General features: G+C 43.5%; 1 protein-coding gene across 1 annotated transcript; it reads right to left on the bottom strand.

Moving 5' to 3' along the window:
• Positions 1–37: 37 nt before the first annotated feature.
• LOC133349776 (DNA topoisomerase 2-alpha-like) lies at positions 38–20,775 on the bottom strand. Its single transcript, XM_061563505.1, has 36 exons — positions 20,582–20,775; positions 17,359–17,496; positions 16,749–16,839; positions 16,583–16,646; positions 15,508–15,653; positions 15,228–15,325; positions 14,562–14,774; positions 14,204–14,377; positions 13,958–14,059; positions 12,891–13,028; positions 12,509–12,647; positions 12,262–12,419; positions 12,007–12,132; positions 11,802–11,912; positions 11,558–11,663; positions 11,290–11,399; positions 11,012–11,104; positions 10,775–10,889; positions 9,507–9,628; positions 9,242–9,390; positions 8,901–9,132; positions 8,544–8,678; positions 8,162–8,362; positions 7,856–8,051; positions 7,590–7,681; positions 7,304–7,465; positions 7,099–7,182; positions 6,485–6,667; positions 5,680–5,800; positions 5,360–5,518; positions 3,432–3,567; positions 2,544–2,632; positions 2,165–2,281; positions 1,641–1,760; positions 1,060–1,139; positions 38–899 (listed from the first exon to the last, which is right to left on the bottom strand). Exons 1-36 carry the CDS (start codon positions 20,615–20,617, stop codon positions 744–746), a joined length of 4,692 nt encoding a protein of 1,563 aa, XP_061419489.1. The 5' UTR covers positions 20,618–20,775; the 3' UTR covers positions 38–743.
• Positions 20,776–22,228: the final 1,453 nt, after the last annotated feature.

Below are 22,228 nucleotides of genomic sequence, written 5' to 3'. Positions count from 1 at the left end.
CCAGCACACAATAATGTACACAAAAAAACGTGTTTATTTTTCAAAAAGTAAAAGTTATAAAGAGTAACAACTTAAAAAGTTTGCTGGAGAAAAGACTGAGACACAAACTGAGAGAACAACATCTCAAGGAGTAGTGAAGAAAGGTTTACAGAATGGAAGACTTGCAAGAATGCTGTTTTTCAGTCACAATATACAGGCATGTCAAGAGGGGTGGGGAGGTGGGGGAAAGAGGTGGGTGGGGGGGGGGTAGAGGTGGAGGCACATTCATTGGCACCTCCGATTATCACGGTTGGCTATGTACAGTGTGAAAGACGTTCAACATACATCTGCAAGCACTGGTTTTTCATGTGTGTGGTAAGTGTTAAATTTTATGTTTTATTACGTCACTTAAAATTTTTCATTTGCTTTTCTCACGTTAAAAAAAGGTGTTCAAGAGTGAAATATGATGGGAATTGAACCGCAAGTCTGCTTTTAACGTGGGAGTCGATGGGAAAACCATGACGAGTTTTCGTTTAACGAGCAACTTTCGTGAACCGCATCTCGCTTGCTCAGCGAGACCAGCCTGTGAGCAACCTCACCTTTAATACTATATTTTAAAAATGTCACTTCAATTGACGCAAATGTATAGAAAGTTTTTCCTGCTACTAACCATTACATTTGTACGTACGTACACACGAATCTATATGAAATTGTGCTTTTTGACATCCGGAGCAACAGACGTAAGTCAGCGCCCTCTTGCGGCCTCAAAAGTCCGACTGGGGGTCAGACTCGTCATCAGAGAAGTTGTACTTGACGGCCTTCTTGGCGCGAGCAGCTCGGGGCCCCTTTTGTACAGGGCTGCAATCGAGCAGCACGTCGTCATCGAGTGTGAAACTATCATCCATCCCCACCTTCTTCTTCTACAGCAAAACAAGAAACAAACAAACAAACCCACAAAGCTTAAGCGTTGTAGAAAAAAATTATCACCGGCCAACCTACAGATTGCACAACCCCAATTCGGCACCATCCTATATTAATATTCCCTTCAACAAACAACAGTTTGGGCCAGAGGTAACAAACCTGTTGAGCCGTGGACCTTTGCTTGACTCGATCAGGGCTGCTGTCTGAATCGTCAAGCACCTTTCGCTTCTTTGCACCACCTATTGGTTTCAAACACAAGCAATGTTAATCGATACGATGAATAACATTGTAATAAAAAAAAAACATCATGGAAAATGTAAGACTTCAAACTTCCAGACATCCTTACATGAAAAACAAGTCCTTTGAAACCAAAAGGTCATATTGTTTACAATGCACAAATTTCAGGAGTCGGTGACGGCATACATTTTCAAATTGGGAAATCTCCGTTGTTTTTTTTGGCGACAATATTAATTTTGGACAGGCCTCTTTCATATACATTAAAGTGTATTGAGGATGTCAGTTGGACATATGGTGCCATCTTGTGCAGAACATTCACAATTTTCATGCAATAACTGCAAAATCAATTCCATTTTTGTAACAACACCCAACTGACTTTCAAAGTCGCATTGGTACAAAGTGTCCGCTAATGCTACTGCTGTTAAATTCTTCATGCATGCAAAACCGAAGTCATTGAGTGGCCACATAATTAATGGGCTGCACATATTAGGCCCACGGCTTACCTGCCACGGCTGCCTTGGATGTTTTTTCAAGATCACCCTCCGAGCTGGAAAAGCCACTTGCTTTCGGTTTGGCTTTTGCTTTGGACATAACAGCCAGGATGGTCGGTTGCTTGGCGTCACCTGGCACACAGCAACCGATGGTAAGCTTCAGAAAACATGGACAGATTTAACTTAACACGTAGGCCTTATGCGACCAACATCCATTAGGTTTTTTTGGGTTAGATTGTACTCGAATTGTAAATGTTGTGGGTTTACTCTCCAACACACCGGTGTGCTAAACCAGTAACGAATTGTCACGTTTACATGACAAACCTTACTAAATTGGTTGTCGGGTGGTGGCAGGTTTAACGACACTCAAATTTACGCGATCTAATCCAAAAAAACCTCTTATGGATAAAGTTAACTCTTCAATTCGTCTGTTTTGTGAATAAAATTACAAAATTGCCATGTTATACTTATACAACATACAGAACCAAATAATATTAAGAATGTGTCATTAAAAGAAAGTAAGAATAGAACGATACCTTTTTTGGCAGTGGTTTTAGAGCCCTTACTAGTGGTGGCGTTGCTTGCGGGCTTTGCTTTCACTGCTGCTTTGGTGATCTCAATCAAGTCCTCATCAGAATCCAGGAGCATGTCGACTACAAGCAAATACAATCATCATTCAGGAGACATCGTGACTAAACATTTTTATTTGTTGGTGTCAGTGTCCGCAGGTGTCAAACGATTCACCAAGTTGTCAATCTCCATTTGCGTGACTGATTCCCAATAGTGATTAATTATTATACCAAAATGCTATCACATTAACATGCTGCATGAACAGCTTACACTGCACGATACACTCTATACACATTACAAGGCATTAATAGAAAACATTCATTATTCATATCAAACATCACTCACTGGATTCAATATCTTTCTTTGTGGCAGGTTTGGAGTTTGTGCCGTTCGGCTTGCAGTCCATAGATTTCTCTGTCACTTTCTTTTGTCTGCTGTTTTTTTGCAAACACAGACATACCACCTTGTTAGCACCTACAGTCCAGTGAACACCACTATATGCTGGATTCAATTTAAAATGTGATCTCAGCACCAACCCTCAAGCCGAGCAGTCAGCATATAGCTCGCCGTCGAACACAACAATACATTACTAACAATGTAAATTGGTACAATGGTAAAGCTTTCTTTTTGAAACCATTAAATAGATGACACCGGTAGTCTAAATTGTTTTGCATTGAAATAGACCATATATAAAACAAGGTCCTTTCCTATATTAATCTGGCAGTTCAGAATTTAATTTAAGCACACTTATGCTGATTGTCAAAACTGGTCCAGGGTTTTCTTGCATGAAACCAATGCTGATGAAAAGTGTGCTCCAAGGCCATGTGGCCAGTGGGATGCATTAAAAGTATTTTTATATTTTTGTTGGTCGAGTATTCCACTATGTTGGATTGCATAGCTACATTCAGACATTTTCTAAAGCATTTTGCAATTAGTAACCGGAATTTAATTAGCCATGTGTGGTGGTTTTCAAAATCAGAATCTTTATTTAGACTGGAGGAAAACGATGAGCCAAAGCTCTTTTTCACAGATGTCCAGCGAGAGGTGGGAAAACACGTTACAACAAACAATACAAGAACACGATAGGAGTGCAAAGTATAGGAAAGGTAAAGAAATCGCCTAAAAATGTACACACAAAACTAAAATGTGGCCGTGTTTTAAAGCAAATCAAGCCCAGCTTGTGGTGCGAGGACTGGGCGTGAGCTTGCATGAGGTGGGGGGGGTTGTGCTCACCTTGGCGCCGGCAAGGCCTGCTTAATGGACAGAAACGCGTCCTCACTGTCGCTGCTGTTGTCCATGCCGTGGCACGACGTTGGCATCTGCGGGTCCCCCTCTTCATCTGTGCTGTCAAACTTAAAATTTTGTGCGGCTACACAGGAACAAAAAGGTTACATTACAGACCAGACAAAAATTATTTCCCTGCTGTACTTGTGCTTTTTTTTCTCAGTCATAGATTATTGTGTGGTGGCAGTGATGTGTGCTCATTCACACATATAAATCGCCCAGGAATGTCTGTCCTTAACGCTTGTGACGTCACTCCACGTCGACCAGCCCCCCCTCATTAATAATCATGAACAGGTTACGTCCTCCACATGATCCCCCCCTCATTAACAATCATGAGCATGTGACGTCACTTCACATGGAGCACCCTCCTCCCTCATTAATAATCATTTACAGGTGACGTCCTCCAAATGCCCCTGCCCCATTCAAAATAATTAGCGGCTGACGTCACTCCACATGAGGGGCCCGAGGCGCCTCCTCCCCCCTCCTCGGCATCAACTTACAACCCTCACTACTACAAAGGCACAACCCTCACATCACGTGATCTCCGCAACGCTGTTGAGACATAAAAGTAAAAAGGACGCCATGATGAATAAGGGATTATAACCTTAAAATGAAATCGGTCTGTGTCACCGCGCGCCTACAAATTGCACACTAATTCATGCAATGAATATCACGTCGCGGTCTGCTTTTCGCTTGCAAGTTTCAGATCAGAGGTCGCAATCGGGTACCCGATACCCGTACCCTACCCGATACCTGGCCCTGGTGCGGCCGGGTACGGGTAGGCCGTGAGTCACTGGTGAGTAACCGTTTGTCACTCATTTCGGGTAGGGTACGGGTAGGGAACGGGTACCCGTACCCGGCCTGGTACGGGTACCCATTTGCGACCCTGGTGCGGCCGGGTACGGGTAAGGAAACAAAACCCGTTTGCGACCTCTGTTTCAGATACACTGCAATCCACCTGTCCTTGGAAGGGCAAAAGGCTAGTTTACACATACAGTCATACCTCGGTATACGACCGCTTTGGAATACGTCGAATTTGGTATACGTCGTGTTTTGACGAGAGAAAAAGTCTTGGGATACGTCTTGCTTGGGATACGACGCGCTTGCGAGAATTGTATGGGTCGAGATGAGTCACTGCGTACCCGCGTCTACCCCGTTCACGACCGAAACAAAGCGCCGCTCCTCAGTCTGCCTGTACAGTAGATCTCGTTCAGTGCACAACCCTTGCTAGAACTCTGTGAATATTCACATTTCCTCCTCCTCCCCTTCCTCACCACCATCCTCGTAGGCTATCAACTCCTCTCATCAAGGTAAAGTGATGTTACATTTTATTTCAATTTATTTATGCATTTATTTTAATTTATGTATGCATTTCAGTAATAAGTAGTGCCTAAATTATTTCATACAACCCCATTAATGTGTAATATGCCATATAAAATATCATTTCTTATACTCTGGAACGGATTATTTCCTTTCCCTTTATTTCTTATGGGAAAAATTCGTTTTGTACATGTAATTTTCGGTATAAGTCCTACCACCTTCTGGAACGAATTAACAACGTATACCGAGGTACCACTGTATATGGCTTTTGCATTTTACACCTAACTGCAGACAAAACATAGAGAAGGCAACATAGCCTCAAGGTTTACAACCTATGCATGTGAAGATGGAATGTTCTCCTTTTCAACATGAGTTTTCCTTTGGTCACTTCAGTTTCCCATTTGCAAAAAAAATTAAAGTCCAAAATCCTAAATCAGGACTTCACTAGAAATTCTTCATGCTCCATGAGGCTTTTATAAGTCAAATAATAATTGTTTAATATTATAGACTTTTTTTAAAGGGCACAGTAACTCTAGTTTCACACAACCATTGCTTACCAGCGGTACGCTTAGGCCTGGCATCTCTGGAGGGCACCTTAATGTCCTCAGAAGACAGATTGCTCAGATCAAGCTCCGAATCGGATTCGGACCATGGATTTTTCTTGGTCTCCTTTTTGACTGTTGGCTTGAAGGACAGTGTTGTTTGCTTCTTCCCATCTGTGGACAGCAGTTAACTTAGTACCGCCAAACATTGTATATTAAGTAACAATTAGAATTCTCTGGACTTTAAAAAGTGATTTCTAGGACTTATTTACTTATGCATTAAAATCTTGGCTTAATTACTGGCTGCTTGCGATGGTCATGAGTGGATCACCAACCTTTTTCCTTCGGTTTCTTTGCCACACGTTTTGTGAGATTAGAGCCCTCATCGGGAGAGATTGACGGCAGCTCATTTCCATCCTCATCATACTTTGTTTCTGCGGGCCCGTCGCGATCAGTCTGGAGCACAAAACAAGATCCCCCAGTGTAACAGACTGTTGGATCAAGTACTGTTAAGCGAGTAGTACACCTATGAAGGCTGGCATGGCACGAGGGGGTGGGTCGCCAACACCACACTCAATCGCATTTGTCTTCCTAGTGGCGACGTTTACACACTGCACCAGGTACTTGAGGCCGAGTCGACCTAGGGGAGGCCCAGGACCGGTTCAGATAATCGTCACTGGTGTTGACCGTGGATGAGAATCGAACCCGGGTCATCGGGTTTCATAGCACCGCATGCTAACCATTGCACTACTGCTCCCCATTAAGCACACAAAGACCCACATGTATCTTTAACAGACTGTTTGGGCAAGTGATGTTAGAGAGCACCTATGAAGCCCGGAACAGTACACAAGGGGGTGACCAGCACCACGCCCGACCACCTTTGTCTCCCTAATGGCGATGTTTACACACAGCACGATGTACTCATTTGAGGCCGAGTCGATCTAGGGGAGGCCCAGGACCAGTTCAGATAATCGTCCAGGTGTTGGCTGTGAGCGAGAATCAGTCTCGGGGCGCTGGGTTCGTAGCCCAGCGCGCTAACCGCTACGGCTCCCACACAATCACACACTAAACACATTTGGTGTCTGCTCCTCTTCTAAGTTTATTCTTCCACCAACTTTGCCTTTTGAATGGACCCCTCACCTTAATTTTTTTGCGAGCGACCTTCATGGCAGCAGTGATGACCGGCACGATACGTCGACCGTGTGGTGAGGGCACCACCTCCGCCTTCAAAGTCAGGCTCTTGGCGCCCGCTTTCTTTTGGCCACCTTTACCCTTGACCATGATATCAGCAATATCATCCTTGTGCTGTTGGGCCTCCACACGCTGACAGAGCATTTGGGATGGGTAACTCAGTAGCTGCACGTGTCAGAAGTCATATTCCACAGCTTCTACCCATCTATGCATATATGTGCCGCTGTTACCTGCGGTGTTCCGCTGAAATACCAGTGCTGTCCAATTTATTGCCATTGTAACTGGACATGATGTGTCCAAGTTGTGTATTGCAGGACAATTAAAAAACAATTATATCACTGCACATCTACACATACAAATGTGGTGTCGTTTGATAGTAACAAAAATGTAAACTAAAAAACCAAGTTGTAAACAATATGAGCACCAATAATCTGATGCGCACCAATAATCCCAAGTATATCATTCTGTGTCTGACACACCTAGTGAACCAAGTTACAATGCAGCGCAATGCTTGCTGCCAAAATGAAATGTGGGTTCCTGACAAGAAAAGTTTGATTACTTACATCCAGCTCCTCCACAAATACTGCCAAATCGTCCTTCCACAGATCACATGGTGATTTGGACTTCACATTCTCCAGCTCTTGAATCTGTCAAAAAAATTGTGCAGATTTTAACAATGGAAATGGCTTCTGTTAGTGCTGTTAAGTTGCTAATTGTTCTAATAATCAAAGGAAAATGCTGACGATCATTTCAATAACCACTACACACCTTCAAATCCCTCTGCCGCAACAGTTCGTCCTTGCGCTCCTTGGTCAGACACCAGAGCGCCATGTTGAGGATGTAGTTATAGTCAGGTCCAGATGACGGAGCTGACGACTCTTCTCCACCGTCGCTGTCCTCTTGACTGTTTGGCTCTTCTTCAAGATTTGACTGCAAAAGATCAAATTGTTGTCAGCCAATTCCAATTGCTCATAATATTACATTTTGCAAACATTATGCGGAATGTAAACAGGCACTGTATGAGTAAATTGAAACATAAGCCCCCTTTGCTCACCTTCATTTGAGCCTCCTTCCAGGCACGGATGGGATCAGAATCATACCCTCGGGCTTCCAGCAACCGAATCAGCTCCTTCTTTGGTTTATTCTCTGCAGGTGTCAAGTGTTAATGATCAGTGTTTTTCGGTGTTTATTATGCATGTGGTCAAGTCATTAAGCACTACCACCTGCTGTGGACCCTTACAAATGCGAAAAAAACCAAGATTCACAATTACAGAGCATTGGAAGAGTGGTGCAGTCAAACTTAGCAGAGGCAGCACTGACCGATGACCACCGTTCCCTCGATCTTCTCGAGGATGAAGCGTGCCTGGTTGCTCAGTTTGGCCGACTCTGCTCCCAGAATACCATTGAGCCACTCCTTGCGCAAGCTGTAGTACTTGAGACGCACCTCATAGAACTCGCGCAGGATATCGGCAACGGACTCGTACTTCCTCAAGCAACCAAGGTGGTCAAAAAGCACCTGCGCATTCAAAAGCACAACCATCGAGTAAAGTCAACCAACATGTCTTCTCCATTGCCTTGAAAGTGAGAACCTGAGCAATGTGGTGAATGCGTGGCATCAGACAGTACCATTGAATTGCAGGTGAGCGGTGCTTGTAGCTTGAACACTTTGTGCAAGCCCGCTGCTTCTGCCTCCAACAGCTTCTCCCGGCTGATCTTGATAATGAAGCGCACTGTGGTGTCCGTGTGGTACTCCTTGTAGTCCGTGATGAGTGGCGCAGTCTTGTCTGTGCCAGAGAGCATGGGTTCCAGCACCGACTCCTTATACGTCTGCCAGGGGAGAGAAATACGTGGTCTTATAATTGACTTCTCCAACAAGTGCCCGGCACAATGGATAGGCATATGCACATATGATAAAAACATATTAAAGCAGGAAGATAAATATTGAGTATTGCATAGATATTTTATGTTACCATATGAATACTTGATACACTGTTCCAGTATTGCTCACCTGAGTCCAAGTGCGTACAGGCAGCTCCGAGATCTCAATGGTCTCACTGTCCAGGATGGAAATTTCACCGCTCAACATGAACTGGTTGGGACCCAGCTCATCGATGGACCCCTTGAAATTTTTGTACCATGGCAGCTGCACTCCACATAGCCAAACACAAGGCAGTTTCAGTTATGCTGCAACATTTACACCGGCTTCATCTTTATTACACAAAGTGTAAAGACCTAATATCCTGCCTCTTCACAAGGCCATGAATAAAGAGCAAAATACTGGGTAAATGGCTGGAGTTTCTTCAGCCTGCAATCGTTTTCAGGGCCACCTTTCCCACAGAAAGCTTGGTTAGGGTGCCACACTCACCATAGGCAGAGGCTCTTCTCCATCAAGCAAGCGGCGGATGTTGTTGATGATCTCACGTGGGTTATGGTTGGGGATTCTGGAGGCCCAGCCTGTGCCAATGCCATCAGAACCGTTCACCAGCACCAAGGGGATGATCGGACAGTACCACTCGGGCTCCACCCGCTGGTTGTCATCCCACAGGAACTTGAGCAGGTTATCGTCCACGGGTGGAAACAGCAGACGAGCGACCGTGCTGGAAAGCAACACAGGCACTGGTTAAGGACTATGCCAATGGGGTTTGAAATGATTGCTGAGACCCTCGCCTGTGATGGCTAGTGACGTGGCGACATATGGTAGCCCACCTGATCATGGTGAAGATGTATCGAGGGCTGGCGGCATCTTTGCCGCCATTTAGCCGGGTTCCAAATTGGCCGATGGGCTGCAGGATATTGATGTTGTTGCTGCCAACAAAGTTCTGGGCCAAGCTGACGATAGTCATCATGAGCGATTGCTGCAACACAAAAACAAATTGTTAAATTTACATTGACCATATCACTCATTAAAGTTTCACAACAATGCAGTGTCAAGATGCGAGCATGACGCAAAAGGTGGTGGCGAGTCACAAACCTCGCCATGGTGGTAAGCAGACATCTCAGCCACTGAACCTGCCAGCTGGGCGACCTTCACCTCCCGCTTGTCATTCCTTTTAAAGCACGTGAACAGTACTTTCCTCTGCCCAGGCTTAAAACCTATGACAGTACATAAAGGGCATGCAAGGATGTGCCTTAAAGAGTGTTACATTTACTGACATCACTTCATAATCTTACCTATAAACGTTATTTTGTCTGTCTGTGCACACCTATCCTCGCAACGCTTTTAGCTGACAAAACTGTTGGGTTTACCTTTTAACAAAGTACACAGATACAATACACTAAAGGCCCTGGACGAAAACGCTTTTTGTTTTTGCCCTTGGTCAAATGTAAACTAATAAAATAACACTTTATAACAATTTATTTTTACGCTGATCGCAGCGCCAAAACACGCATCTGCGCATGCGCGGAAACGCCGACTCGCGGTTGCCCCTAGCAATGCACGAGCTTGCGGCAACGGGAGGGAGCTTCTACTTCACGTTAAAAATGCGAAAAAGAAAAAAATCAAGCACTGTTACTGCTGCACAACCACACGCTGAGGTAGATCCTGAACAGTGTGATGTCCTGTTCTCTCCCCCTCACCCCAATGTGTGCAGTTACCTACTGTAGCGTCGGTAGATCCAATCTGAACAATCCGTAGATACTACTATAGTTAGTAGAAGCTACTGTTGAGCAAGTAGATACTACAGTCAGTCGACACGACTATAGAGTCAGATACTGCTATGGAGTCAGCAGATACTTCTATAGTCAGCAAGATACTACTATAGAGTCAGTAGGTAAAAGTGTACTCAGTAGATACTACTGTACAGTCAGTAGACAACAACTAGTCGGCAGATACTACTATAGTTAGTAGATACTATTGTAGAGCCAGATACTACTATAGTCACGAGATACGACTTACTATTGTATGTAGGGTGTGTCAGTATATAGATCTACAAAATGAAAATTGGCTGGGGGGGGTAAAACAAAAGTTGGAGGGGGGTCGATAATTTTTGGAAACCTATTAGAACTAATTACCCCCACCCCCCGACTTTCTATTACTTTTTGATTTAGGACTTCTGCAAGCCTCTTTTTTTATTTTGTTGATGGACAAATGGAAGACACGTTTTGAAATATATTTTTCCCCCGGGCAAAGCCAGGTACTTCCTGCTAGTTTAGGATCACATGTAATTTTAATGAAACACAGAAACTGTTCCACAGAACCTAATTCAAAGAGCTAATAATTGGTGCAGACAAAACACTCACCATCAACAAGAGAAGGGATTGAGCGCTCATTGTCCGAGTTCGAAAAGAGGATCAGCTCCTTGTTGATAAAGTCGTTGTACGTCAGGTGAGAAGTTTGTTTCCCGTAAAGGAAAGACTGAAAAAACAAACAAACAGTTTATAATTGCTGGACCTGCACATTAGCGTCATTTAGCAACAAGCATTCACGCACAGTGGCAAGGTGTAGGATTTTGAGGCTATGGCAGCCGAGTCTGGTACCTCGGGGAGCCCTTGTTCCCGTCGCTGCCGACGGTCCACCATCCAGTTCGTCAGCCACTCCTTACGGTCCTCAATCTTCTTCCGGCTAAAGGCCTACAAATGCATATCAGATATGTTCATGTTAACACCCTTACTGCTTGGACATCAGAATACAGAAGAGCCAATCACTTTCAAATGTCAAAGATGCCAAATTTGTTTACGACGTATACACACTTGACCATGTATTTAAATGAAATGTGTCACAACAGCTGCCATTGGGACAACGGCAGGACACCTACCAGGGTGATCGCATTATCATCCTCGGGGCCAGCGTAGCGGAATTCGACGCGATGGCGTTTCATGTCCGCAAAGTACTCTTTGGCCTCCTTGGATGTACTGGTCCCCAGACCTGGCATGTCGAAAAGAAAGCTAAACATCAACATTTGCAAAGGTAGGTTTAAAGACAAAGCAAAATAGAACGTCTATCTTAGGCAGATCGTGCATGCACAACAAATGTATATTGAACTGTGAAGCTTACTTTAATGAGCCATGCTACCAAGGACAAACCTTTGTAGTACTTTATTTTCCAGGATTTGTAATTGCTTGTCTCATTCTTCCATTCATCGAACTCGGGCAGGCTGTAGAATGGCAACTCTTGCTTGTTTTTGGACACCTGGTCACAACAATGAAAGCAGGGGTTTGTGGAAAACTTGATTTTTTTTACAAAGGTGAAGTCTGTTTGCAGTGGGGTGTAACAATACCACTGCCTGGTGTGCATCATCAGTAGGATAAGGTAATGTCACCATCTCACCTTGACGATAGGGGTGATGAACTCTTCCAAGAAACGATGTTGAAGCAAGGATGGCCAGTTGTGGTGAATAAAGTTGATGACAAGCCCTTTAATGTGAGAGCCATCCTGATCCTAAACACACAAAGGCAATGCACAAAAACTACAGCAATGCTTCCACAGTAGCAGGTTTCTGCAAAACAATCTTAGTGCCAAGAACTCTCATTACCTGATCTGTCATGATCATGATCTTGCCATAGCGGAGAGTCTTGAGCGATTCAGGATCGTCATACTTTTTCTTGTACTGCAGTCCTACGATCTTGATCAGGTTGTTGATTTCTGCGTTCTCCATGATCTGCCGAGCGACAAAAAGGTTACTTCATTTACGATATTTGTTTACACATTTCAATGTTTTGCCCTTGACACATTGCACCTTCGATGATGTAAATGAGAACCCCAAGTTTCCGTGTGGCGAGTCAATAACCTGCTTGTAAGAAGCCTCTCGCACGTTGAGCATTTTCCCACGGAGAGGAAAGATTCCATAGTGGTCACGCCCCACAACACCCAGCCCAGAGACCGCTAGGGTCTTGGCCGAGTCTCCCTCCGTCAAAATGAGGGTGCACCTCTGGGAGTTTTTTCCACCTGTGACGAAACAAGTTCAGTTCACTCAAAATGCGGCCAAGTACAGATGCAAGCAGTACTGTGTGGTGGCATTTAAGGCTTGTGCATACCTGCGTCATTGGCATCATCCAGCTTGGGAATTCCCCGCAACTTAGACATCTTCTTTGAAGAACAATTTTGGTTCAGCTGAGACTGTGCCTTGAACTTCACCCAGTTCAAAATGCTTTCAACAATCCCACAGCCCATTGCCTGCAACAAGATGTGAGAACTCAATGGGTGAATTAAACTGAAGATTTTTTTTTTAAGAACAGCAGTTTATGTTTGTAAATGTTATTACGTCATATCCAATCATGTTCACATATTGGCAAATATATCAATGGCTTACATATGACTGAACAAAAGAGCCTAAAAAGGGAATCAAAATGTTATATATGTGAGAAATTTATCAACCAACAAAACACTAATCTGCCAAGTCTACACCACTTCGCTTACCGTCTTGATGAACTTTTCGGAGAGGGAACAGGTAGAACCAAACTTCTTGTGCTGCAAGGTCATGTTTTCCTTCGTCTGGGAGTCAAACGTGGGGTTCTCCACCAAGCAGTTCACGAATATCCACATGTGGTTCTTGACCTAAAAGACACATACAACGCAATATTGTTTTAATTTGTTTGATATCATTGGGCCCTTTAAGTTATTTCATGTAACATGTATGTTGTATGCTGGTGTTTGAAACATTCCTCTTTTGGCACAATGGTATGCTGCTTTTCATATTCAAATGCATTTTTTAAAAAGCACTCCAAACCTGCTCTCACTCACCCCCATCCATCATTTTGATCCTGTTCTACCTTCAATAATTCCATCAAATAGTCAACATTTGATTATCCGGAATAATGTGGGGGGGGTATCTTGGATAAACCAAAAAGATAATACAAAAAGTGTAACTTAAGCTATTAAACACTTATGATGTACCTACATAGAATGGAGGATACAGAATAAGCCATCCGTTTTAATGGTTTAAAGTAATCAGATTATTGCATACATATTTACAACCACATAGGCAGTCACTTCCATCTTGAAAGTGTTATGTGCTTTACCAATAAACAACCTCCTTTTTGCCACTTTTATGCTCCCATTGGTTGTTATGACACCTTCAATAATCATGGTCTTTCAATGTATCCCTCAGGGTTATATAGAGTTGTGTATTTGTGGAATTTTCTTAGATTTTCACATCTGTCCTTTTTTCAACATGCTTTTTTGTGGTTTCAGATAATCGTATAAGTGGACAATGACAAAAGAAAACGGAATAAGACCTGAAGAACACAGAAGGAAGCGTGGAGAGAAGCATGTTGGGAATTACATTCAGAGATAGGAAAACGTACAAGAGGACAAACACTAATTAAAAAGCAAAAAAAAAGTAGCAATGCATCTAAGATGGATGAATAAAAGGAGCCCATGTATGGGACATGTCAGCAGTGGATTGAACATGGCTTATGATGTTAAATCTTGTGAGACATTCATTCCAAATGAGATAAGACATTTTTTTTATGTCAATAAATTACCTGGAAAGGCTTCACAGCAATGCCAGCCTTGTTTTTCTTCTTCACCGTCTCAATGAGCTTGCTTGTCACCTGATCCACTACATAGTCCACATGTCGTCCACCCTACACATATAAAGGACACAAAATTTGACTCACCAAATTATTGCCTTCTTACCCCAATAACTGCATCAAAACCGGAAAGGCGAGCATGCGTGCTTCCCAGTCAACATAAGCACATATACAGTGGTTGGCTTGCGACCTACGTACCTTGGTGGTGGCAATGCTGTTGACGAAGCTGACCTGCTGGAAACCCTTTTCACTTATGCAGAGGCACACCTCCCAGCGGTTACTCACAACCTCATGCACCACTTGTAGTGGCATTCCCGATTCATCCACACGGTCCTTTAGGTACAAGTCCACGTATTTCCTGAAGCCAGTGAGCTGAGGAAGAAGGGGTGGGGGTGATGTCATTTACTGTGATGCTCAAAAAAAAATTAACTGTCAGCCCTGTATTGTATTTGACAAATATTTAGTAATTTAGACAACACAATAGCCTCAATGAACCAGAACTAGACCCATGATTGAGCATGGCCCCAGATAGTAAATATAATTCAAAGTTTCTTACAGGCAATTTCTGGCCATTGAGGAAAACCTTGACCCCTTTGCAGATTCCAGCTATATCGTAGGCACGCCGTGTCATGATTGCAATGATGTCCTTGTCCAGTATGGTCATGCTGAACTTGGTTAGGTCTGGTTGAAAGGTGATACATGTGAAGTCGTCTCCACTGCTGGGCTTGATCACAGAGTCGCATTCCTTTGACATGTTATTCATCCATTTCTGTGAAAACAACATTTTGTTAAATTAAATCATTGAACAGAAAAAGCTGAAGAGAAATGAACTGTTTTTTTGTGCAAACATTAACATGGGTCTAAGCAGTGTGCATCCAAATCAAACTGGCCACAAATCCACCATGTGTGTAATTTATTGAGCCATCCCATCAGGCAATATTTAAACAGAATAATTAAGACTAGATTGAAAGGCTGCCAATGCCTTGTCTGTAATGGGGTTTATTTGATCACACGTCACAACGATGGTCATTGTTGGTTGAAAACGGGAGTACAGGACTGGTTCAGATATCACTTGCCACTAATGTTAGCCATGGCCAGGAAAGACTCAGGTTGCTGGGTTCATTGAGCAGTGTGTGAACCACTGCACCTTTCCTGGAATGTGCATCACTACAATGAGTAACCTCCTCACTGTTATTGTACTTTTTGTATCCGCGTTTGGTACCTGTTTAAACATCTTTTTAGATTCACTGCACGATGTCTCTACAGTAAATTGAGTGCTGAAGATGTTGCACAATTTTGCTCCGTAACCATTTCGCCCACCTGAAAAGAAAGGAAACATTGTTACCGTTAGTTTTTTTCACAAGTTGTGCTTTAATAACTTTCTAAGCACATTCCACAGCATAAACAGTTAATGGATGTCACCTACATTTAACGTGCAGTATTTTTCTGACTAAGTGTTGCCATTCCTCACCGGTATCTTGATAAACACAATCAAGCCATACCTGTGACCTTCTTTTCATCATCGTCGTAATTGCTTGAGGTGAGCAGCTGTCCGAAGATCAACGCAGGCACGTACACCTTCTCCACCTTGTGTTCCACCACCGGGATTCCCTTTCCATTGTTCCACACACTGATTTTGTTGTTTTCCCTGCACGCCACCCACATGCACAAGTACAGTAAAACCTCGGAGATCGAACGCACCAGAAGAACTCGAACAAATCGGTGTTCGAACGATATTTCCACAAAAAATTTGCCCCGGAAACCGAACAAAATTCGGAGGTCTAACGAGCAATGGCGACTTGAAAGAACCTGTACGACTAGGACGCGTATGGCCAGCATGCATGACGCTTGCCCACACAAAGGTTTTACCACCTCCTCCTCCTCACCACCTTCCACTCAAGCCATCAACTCTCCTTACTACAGGTAAAGTGAAGTTCAAAGTTCATTTAGTCCATTTATTTATTGTTTCTTGTTTTTTTTGTATGATTTTATGCATGTAATTACTGTAAACTTCGTGTAAAAATGCTTTATAATGAGAGATTTCTTGTTTCTGGAACCAATTAATGTCATTTACATTAATTCTTATGGGGAAAATTAATTCGGTGTTTGAACAAATCAGTGTTCGCATGGCCTTCTGGAACGAATTAAGTTTGATCTCCACGGTACCACTGTACAACCATTTGCACATTTTCAGTGCACCTACTGCAAGACTATACAAGTATAACCCGTAAAAACAATGTTTTTCACTATAAATCCTTTATATGCGTGGCGGCTAGAGTCCTCTCGTCCTCTGGCTTGAGATGGCTGCCACCTATGGGTCAGATGATTGCATGGCAGCATTAAGCAATTGGTAATTAAATATAATATTTTTGTCCTAAAAAGTGTACAATTTTGGAAAAAAAATTTCACGAACATTAATTGTCACGCACAACGAGTCTGTGTGGAAAATGTCAGCTCGATTGGATCATGGGAAATGGGTTAAAAAACGACCGAAAGATTTGCACGGTCCTAAGCAAGCAAGCAAGTGAACTTAATATAAAGGATTTAAAAATGTATATCACACTTGAAATAACTTACGGGTCAATGATGACTTTAATACATGTCATGTTTGGGTCCCTTTGCTTATTGTCTGCGGCATTTACTGTGAAATAAAAAGTTTTCATTACAAAAAGGTTTCAGAACACGATTTAAAACCATATAAAAAGTGCAGTGTATTGCATAAAAAAACAATATCCCAGCATACCAAGGATCTCATCAAAAATCTTGAACAACCCAGGCACAAACGTCACATCCCTGCAGTTCATGCCGATTTGCTCATCATACACCCACATGTTCTGCAATGGGCGAAACACAAACACGCACAGATGTTAACAAAAACCCCGCAGCTGTGAAGAAAGCATAGCCATTAGTAACATAGGTTTTTTGGGTTAGATCGCGTAAATATAAATGGCTGTCACCTGATGAAGCTAGTTGTAATTACTGGCGAAACGTCGTAATCGGATTGTAAATGTTGTGGCTTGGCTCTCCAACACACCGGTGTGCTGTACAGTGACGAATTGGCATGTTCTGTTTACATGACAACCCTTACTAGCTGGCTGTGTCCGGGTGGTGGCGGGTTTAAACGACACATTTATATAATTATTACGCGATCTAACCCAAAAACACATCTATTATGGTATGTTCTGTTTACATGACAAACCTTACTAATTGACTGTGTTGGGTGGTGGCAGTTTTAAGGGCACATTTATATTTACGCAATCTAACCCAAAAAAAAACCTATATTATGGATATTGGTCGCGAAAGCCTACGTGTTAAACAACCATCGGTGTTGACGGGCAGCTGCATCAAGGCACCTGGGTGACGGGCTCCACCGAGCCGATATAGGTGTCTGGCCGGAGCAAGATGTGCTCCAGTTGGGTCTTCTTCTGGTAGATCCTCTCCACCGATAGGCGATTCGATTTGGCATCATCCTTGACGTTGAGTAGATTTTTCTGAAGATAAAAAAAGTGTCCCCCCACCAGCAACTTTGTTATTTCTCCCACATCAGGCAACAAAAGTCGTCAGAATGCTCTTGATTTGTTGAAACATTGAGCATATTATTATTTGGTAATTCTGTGTTGGCGCAGAATATATCTATACTACAGTCAACATATCTATACTACATGGTTCATATGTCAAGCTCTGTACATCCCAAACGCCGGGTCGGAGGAAAAGACGCATAAAACCAACAATGCTTCTCTTGCCGAGGACATTACAAACGAAAAATTGCCACATTTCACAATTAATAACACTTTGGCCTGGAAATGTAAAAGAACATAACGTCCAATGCAACAATCCAATGGGTGCCAAAACCCTCCAGAGAAGTGATTTGCAATGTATTGGTAGAATCTGCAGAAGATTTCGCAATTAATTCATATTTAAAGCCAATGCTCCTGTAAAAAAATTTGGTGCCGATTCTCAACAAATGCACTCCACTCGATAACATTAACATCAGACGTGCACTCATATATTGGACAGCAGAGAAACGTTGCAAAGTTCTATGATATATGCAAATTGATACATTGTGTACAATATGGTGTTAGTCAAATGGAAATTAGTTTGTAAAGATTTTGCTGCGTTAACCGTGTTAAGTTCAGTCGCTGTGTTACGTGTCAAGTTTGCACATCGCCATAAGTGTCGCCCAATTGAATGAACTGCAATTAATGCAGTTGTGCAACTATGTGATGTAATTAAAGCTGCAGTATTAGCCATCAACGTCGGCCGCGCCCTATAGTTGTTGCAGTCATTATAAATCGCGTAATGGCGTTACCGATATCCCACAGGGTCACAACGTACACCGCAGGAGTTTATAACCCACGTCTTGTACAATAGGCGGCCTGTGCTTGGAAGATGGACCATTTCCAAAAACGTCTATTAAAAATGTTTATGGAATTGTTATGTATTAATGTTGTTTGAGCAAACATGGCCTTTGCTGACCCACCACGCAGCCCACCGTTTGTATACGGTACTGCACGGTCCATAATCAGTCCCAATGGCGTACACGATTTGGATTTAGATCTCGTCCGAATGCACCACTTAAGATTGAGTTTTTTCTGCAAATAACATCGCTCAGCAAGATTTCCAAAATTCTTAACAAACACAAGATCCAGGTCCGATTCAATACAGTACACAAAATCCGTGATCTGATCCCATCCGTAAAGGATGTCATTCCTGATTTACAGTACCCTGGTGTCTACAAACGAAGTAGCATTTGTGGCGGTTATATTGGGGAAACGAAACGACCGCATTCGCTAGCACAAGTCAGATTTGAAACACGGTAGGACGAATTCTTCTGCCGTGGCTCACCACAACAACGCTGTGGGTTCTCAAGATATTGTTTTCTCCGACACCAAAGTTCTCTGCAAGCTGTCGGGATATCACCAAAGATTTGTCCATGAAGCCATCCAGATATACAAACATAGACATAACTTCAACCGAGAAGATGGATTCAAATTGAGACAATCATTGGAAGGATGTTATTAACCAAGTTATACTTTAGCTGCCTTAAAGTTTATATTCATATCCGCATCTCCAGTTTTTTTTGTTACTCCCAGTCCTGCTCACTCCAATCACTTGGAAATTTGCCGCGAAGTGTTTCGAGATTTGAACTCCATGCCCGCCTCCCAGCCCACGCCCCCACACTCACCCCGCAGCTATATAATCCCTCTAGATTTGAAGCTTTCGTGACTGCAAGGATTCATACTCTTAGGTTTTTCGGTAGTCACGTAGGTAAAAAAAATTTTTTTTACCTAAGTGACTTAGGTTTTTTCGGTAAAGTAACGGAGGTAAAATATAAATAAATGTATTTTTCATTTTTTACCTACGTGACTTTACCGAAAAACCTAAGAGTATATAATCCCTCGTCACAGCCATCTCTTAGGCATACTTCAGCGATAGTTACTCTTTGGTTTTTTCGGTAAAGTCACGTAGGTAAAACAATCAATAAAATAATTGTTTTATTATGAATGAATCCTTGCAGTAACCAAAACTTCAAATCTAGAATTCAGCGATAGTTTTTTTGCTGTTTGGCCCCATCTGCAGACGGACCGCTTGTGTTGCGCGCGAAATGTCGCGATTTAATTTAGTTTTTTGTATTTTTATTTATTTTATTTTCACCTACATGACTTTACCGATAAAAAAACAAAGAGTATGGATTCTTGCAGTCACCAAAACTTCCGATCTAGAATCGCTCAGTAATTTACAATGTTGTGGTTTTGCTTCTTCACGCGTACGTACAACAGAGTTATCACGCGGTTAAACAAAACAAAGGTGACGAGGGAACGTCGTTGATTACACGATGTAACACGATTTTTGTTCCTGGGTAGTGTTATTTTCGAATTGCTTATGCCTCAAAAGTATAGAAATTTCCTCTTATTCCTCACAAACTTTGCTTTTGTGACCAGGCCTTTATGTGAATGAATGACACAAACGCACACCACGTTTTCTCATTGAAAATAGGTACATTTCAAAACATCACTGTCCTGGTCACCAAAAGCAAAGTTTGTGGGGAATAATAGCCACTTTCTGTATTTTTGAGGCATACGTAATTAGAAAATAACCCTTACTACCCATGAACAAAATTTGTTTTTGCTACAGTTGCTATTCACAGGTAAAACACAAATAAACGCAGCCACCTGAATGTGACGCCGCTGCGACTGGTTAGACGAAACATTCGCATGATTCACTTAAGGTGGTGGTGCTCATTTGCATTGATTTGATTGCATAAAAATGGTACGTCCTATAATAAAGGGTAATTACTCGAAACGTCGTCTAGTATATAAGTTCATTTTAAGGCCATACAGTGTCACTATTGACGCCTTTGTATTACACATTCAATCAAACAATTTTATTACACCACAGCGCGCACAGTATTGCCGTCATCCCTAACCCGATGTAAACTTTACTGAACAAACGCAGCGAACGCTACAACGATGGCAAGCCACCAACCATCATCGTCTTGACTAGGCCCTGCGGCCTTCAAGCTCGAGCTAAAGTCGCGCGCGCCGCCTGTAAACTACCCCAACAAACGCCTCTCACCTTCAGCGGAGGACCATGCAGAACGCTCATCGCCATCTCAAAACAACGCTTGTTGTAGCACAACAATTGCGAGTTAACAACAAGGACAAAATTCGTGCTCTATGCTGCGTCTCGCACCGACCACACTGCTGCTCGTTCGCGCGCGAACGTCGCTTGGGAGCCGTTGACCGCCGCGAGATTCAAATTTTTTTTCTTTTTTGCTTCAAACGGCTCGAGGGCCAATCAACGCGCGCGGAGAGACGTCACGTGGGGTAATCCTGTGTGGCGGTTGGAGATGGGTGACGTCATGTCCAGGGAGGGGGCGGGGTCTCTCTAACTCCTCAGCAACTGGTTGGGTTGGAGATGTATGGGGGGGGTGCTCTCCTCAGCAAGTGGTGGATTTGAAATGAATGACGTCACGTCCACGGGGGGGGGGGGGCGGGTGTAAGGGGGCGGGGGGTCTCTCTCTCTCCCCCCAGCATCTTGTCGGTTAGAGATGGATGACGTAATGTCCAGAGGGGGCGGGGGTGTATATGGTGGATTTGAAATGAATGACGTCATGTCTACGGGGGGGGCGGGTGTAAGGGGGCGGGGGGTCTCTCTCTCTCCCCAGCATCTTGTCGGTTAGAGATGGATGACGTAATGTCCAGAGGGGGCGGAGGTGTAAGGGGGCGGGGGGATCTCTTTTTCCAGCAACTGGTGGTTTGAATATGAATGACGTCATGTCTACGGAGGGGAGGCCGGAGGGTCGAAGCGGGTGGGGGGGTCTCTCTCTCCCCAGCAACTGGTGGGTTGAAGATGGATGACGTCATGTATGGGGGGTGGGTGCTTTTCCCAACTGGTGGATTTCAGGTGAATGACGTCACGTGTGCGGGGGGGGGGGTGTAAGGGAGCGGGGGTCTCTCTCCCCAGCATCTGGTCGGTTGGAGATGGATGACGTCATCTCTCCTAGATAAATCCGAAGAGCTATGAAGCTCTTTTTCACATATTTTCTTAAAATATATATTTTACAATGCTACGAATACAGCACCTACTATTTACTATTCCTTTTAATTGTATCAGGTAAGGCCCACCACTGAGCTATACAGCTCTTTTCCAGAAGCGACCTGGCTCTCACAAATGATAGATCAACCAGGGGAAAATCACGCGGGGTGGGTGTGAAAGCTACAATAGCAAACAATACATCACAAAACCCATAGGAGTGCAAAGCACAGAAAAGGTGGCGTCATTCTCAAGAGATGGCCACTGTGTGACCCGCGTCTTCATGGCCCAATTCCCAAATGTGAAAATGCCACTCTTTATGAGCAGGCTCCCGTCCAAATTCTCGCAGTAGGGGTCAATGCTGCTCCAATGTGCTGCTCTAACTATCCAGTGCAGTTTTTTTTCATCAACATTGGGGTATTTGGCAAACACCAGTTACGTTGTTATGTGTTTAGCTCTGGGAGGAAACCAGCGAACCAGCAGGAAGAAACACATACAGAACAGGGAGGCTGGGGGGAGGAACACACCAACTCCACACAGAGTCGGGAATCGAATCCAGCACCCTTCTCGCTGCGAGGCGGGAGCAAGCGTCACCATTGCACCACCTCCCTTCCGCCTAAACCAGATTCTCCCTTCTCCCTTCGGTGCCACGGTGGCTAGGAGACGTTAACGACCTCGCCTGGTACA

The sequence above is a fragment of the Lethenteron reissneri genome, chromosome 31 (assembly GCF_015708825.2).
Source record: "Lethenteron reissneri isolate LAM-NWPU_2019-01 chromosome 31, ASM1570882v1, whole genome shotgun sequence".
Lineage (NCBI taxonomy): Eukaryota > Metazoa > Chordata > Hyperoartia > Petromyzontiformes > Petromyzontidae > Lethenteron > Lethenteron reissneri.
This window is presented reverse-complemented; position numbering and strand designations above follow the sequence as displayed.

Coding starts and splice junctions, on each gene's coding strand:
- LOC133349776 (XM_061563505.1), bottom strand. CDS start 20,617: ATGGCGATGAGCGTTCTGCATGGTCCTCCGCTGAAG. Junction 2,282..2,543: donor AAAGAAAGATATTGAATCCA/GTGAGTGATGTT, acceptor ATTTGCTTGTAG/TCGACATGCTCCTGGATTCT. Junction 900..1,059: donor AAAGGTCCACGGCTCAACAG/GTTTGTTACCTC, acceptor GTTTTGCTGTAG/AAGAAGAAGGTGGGGATGGA.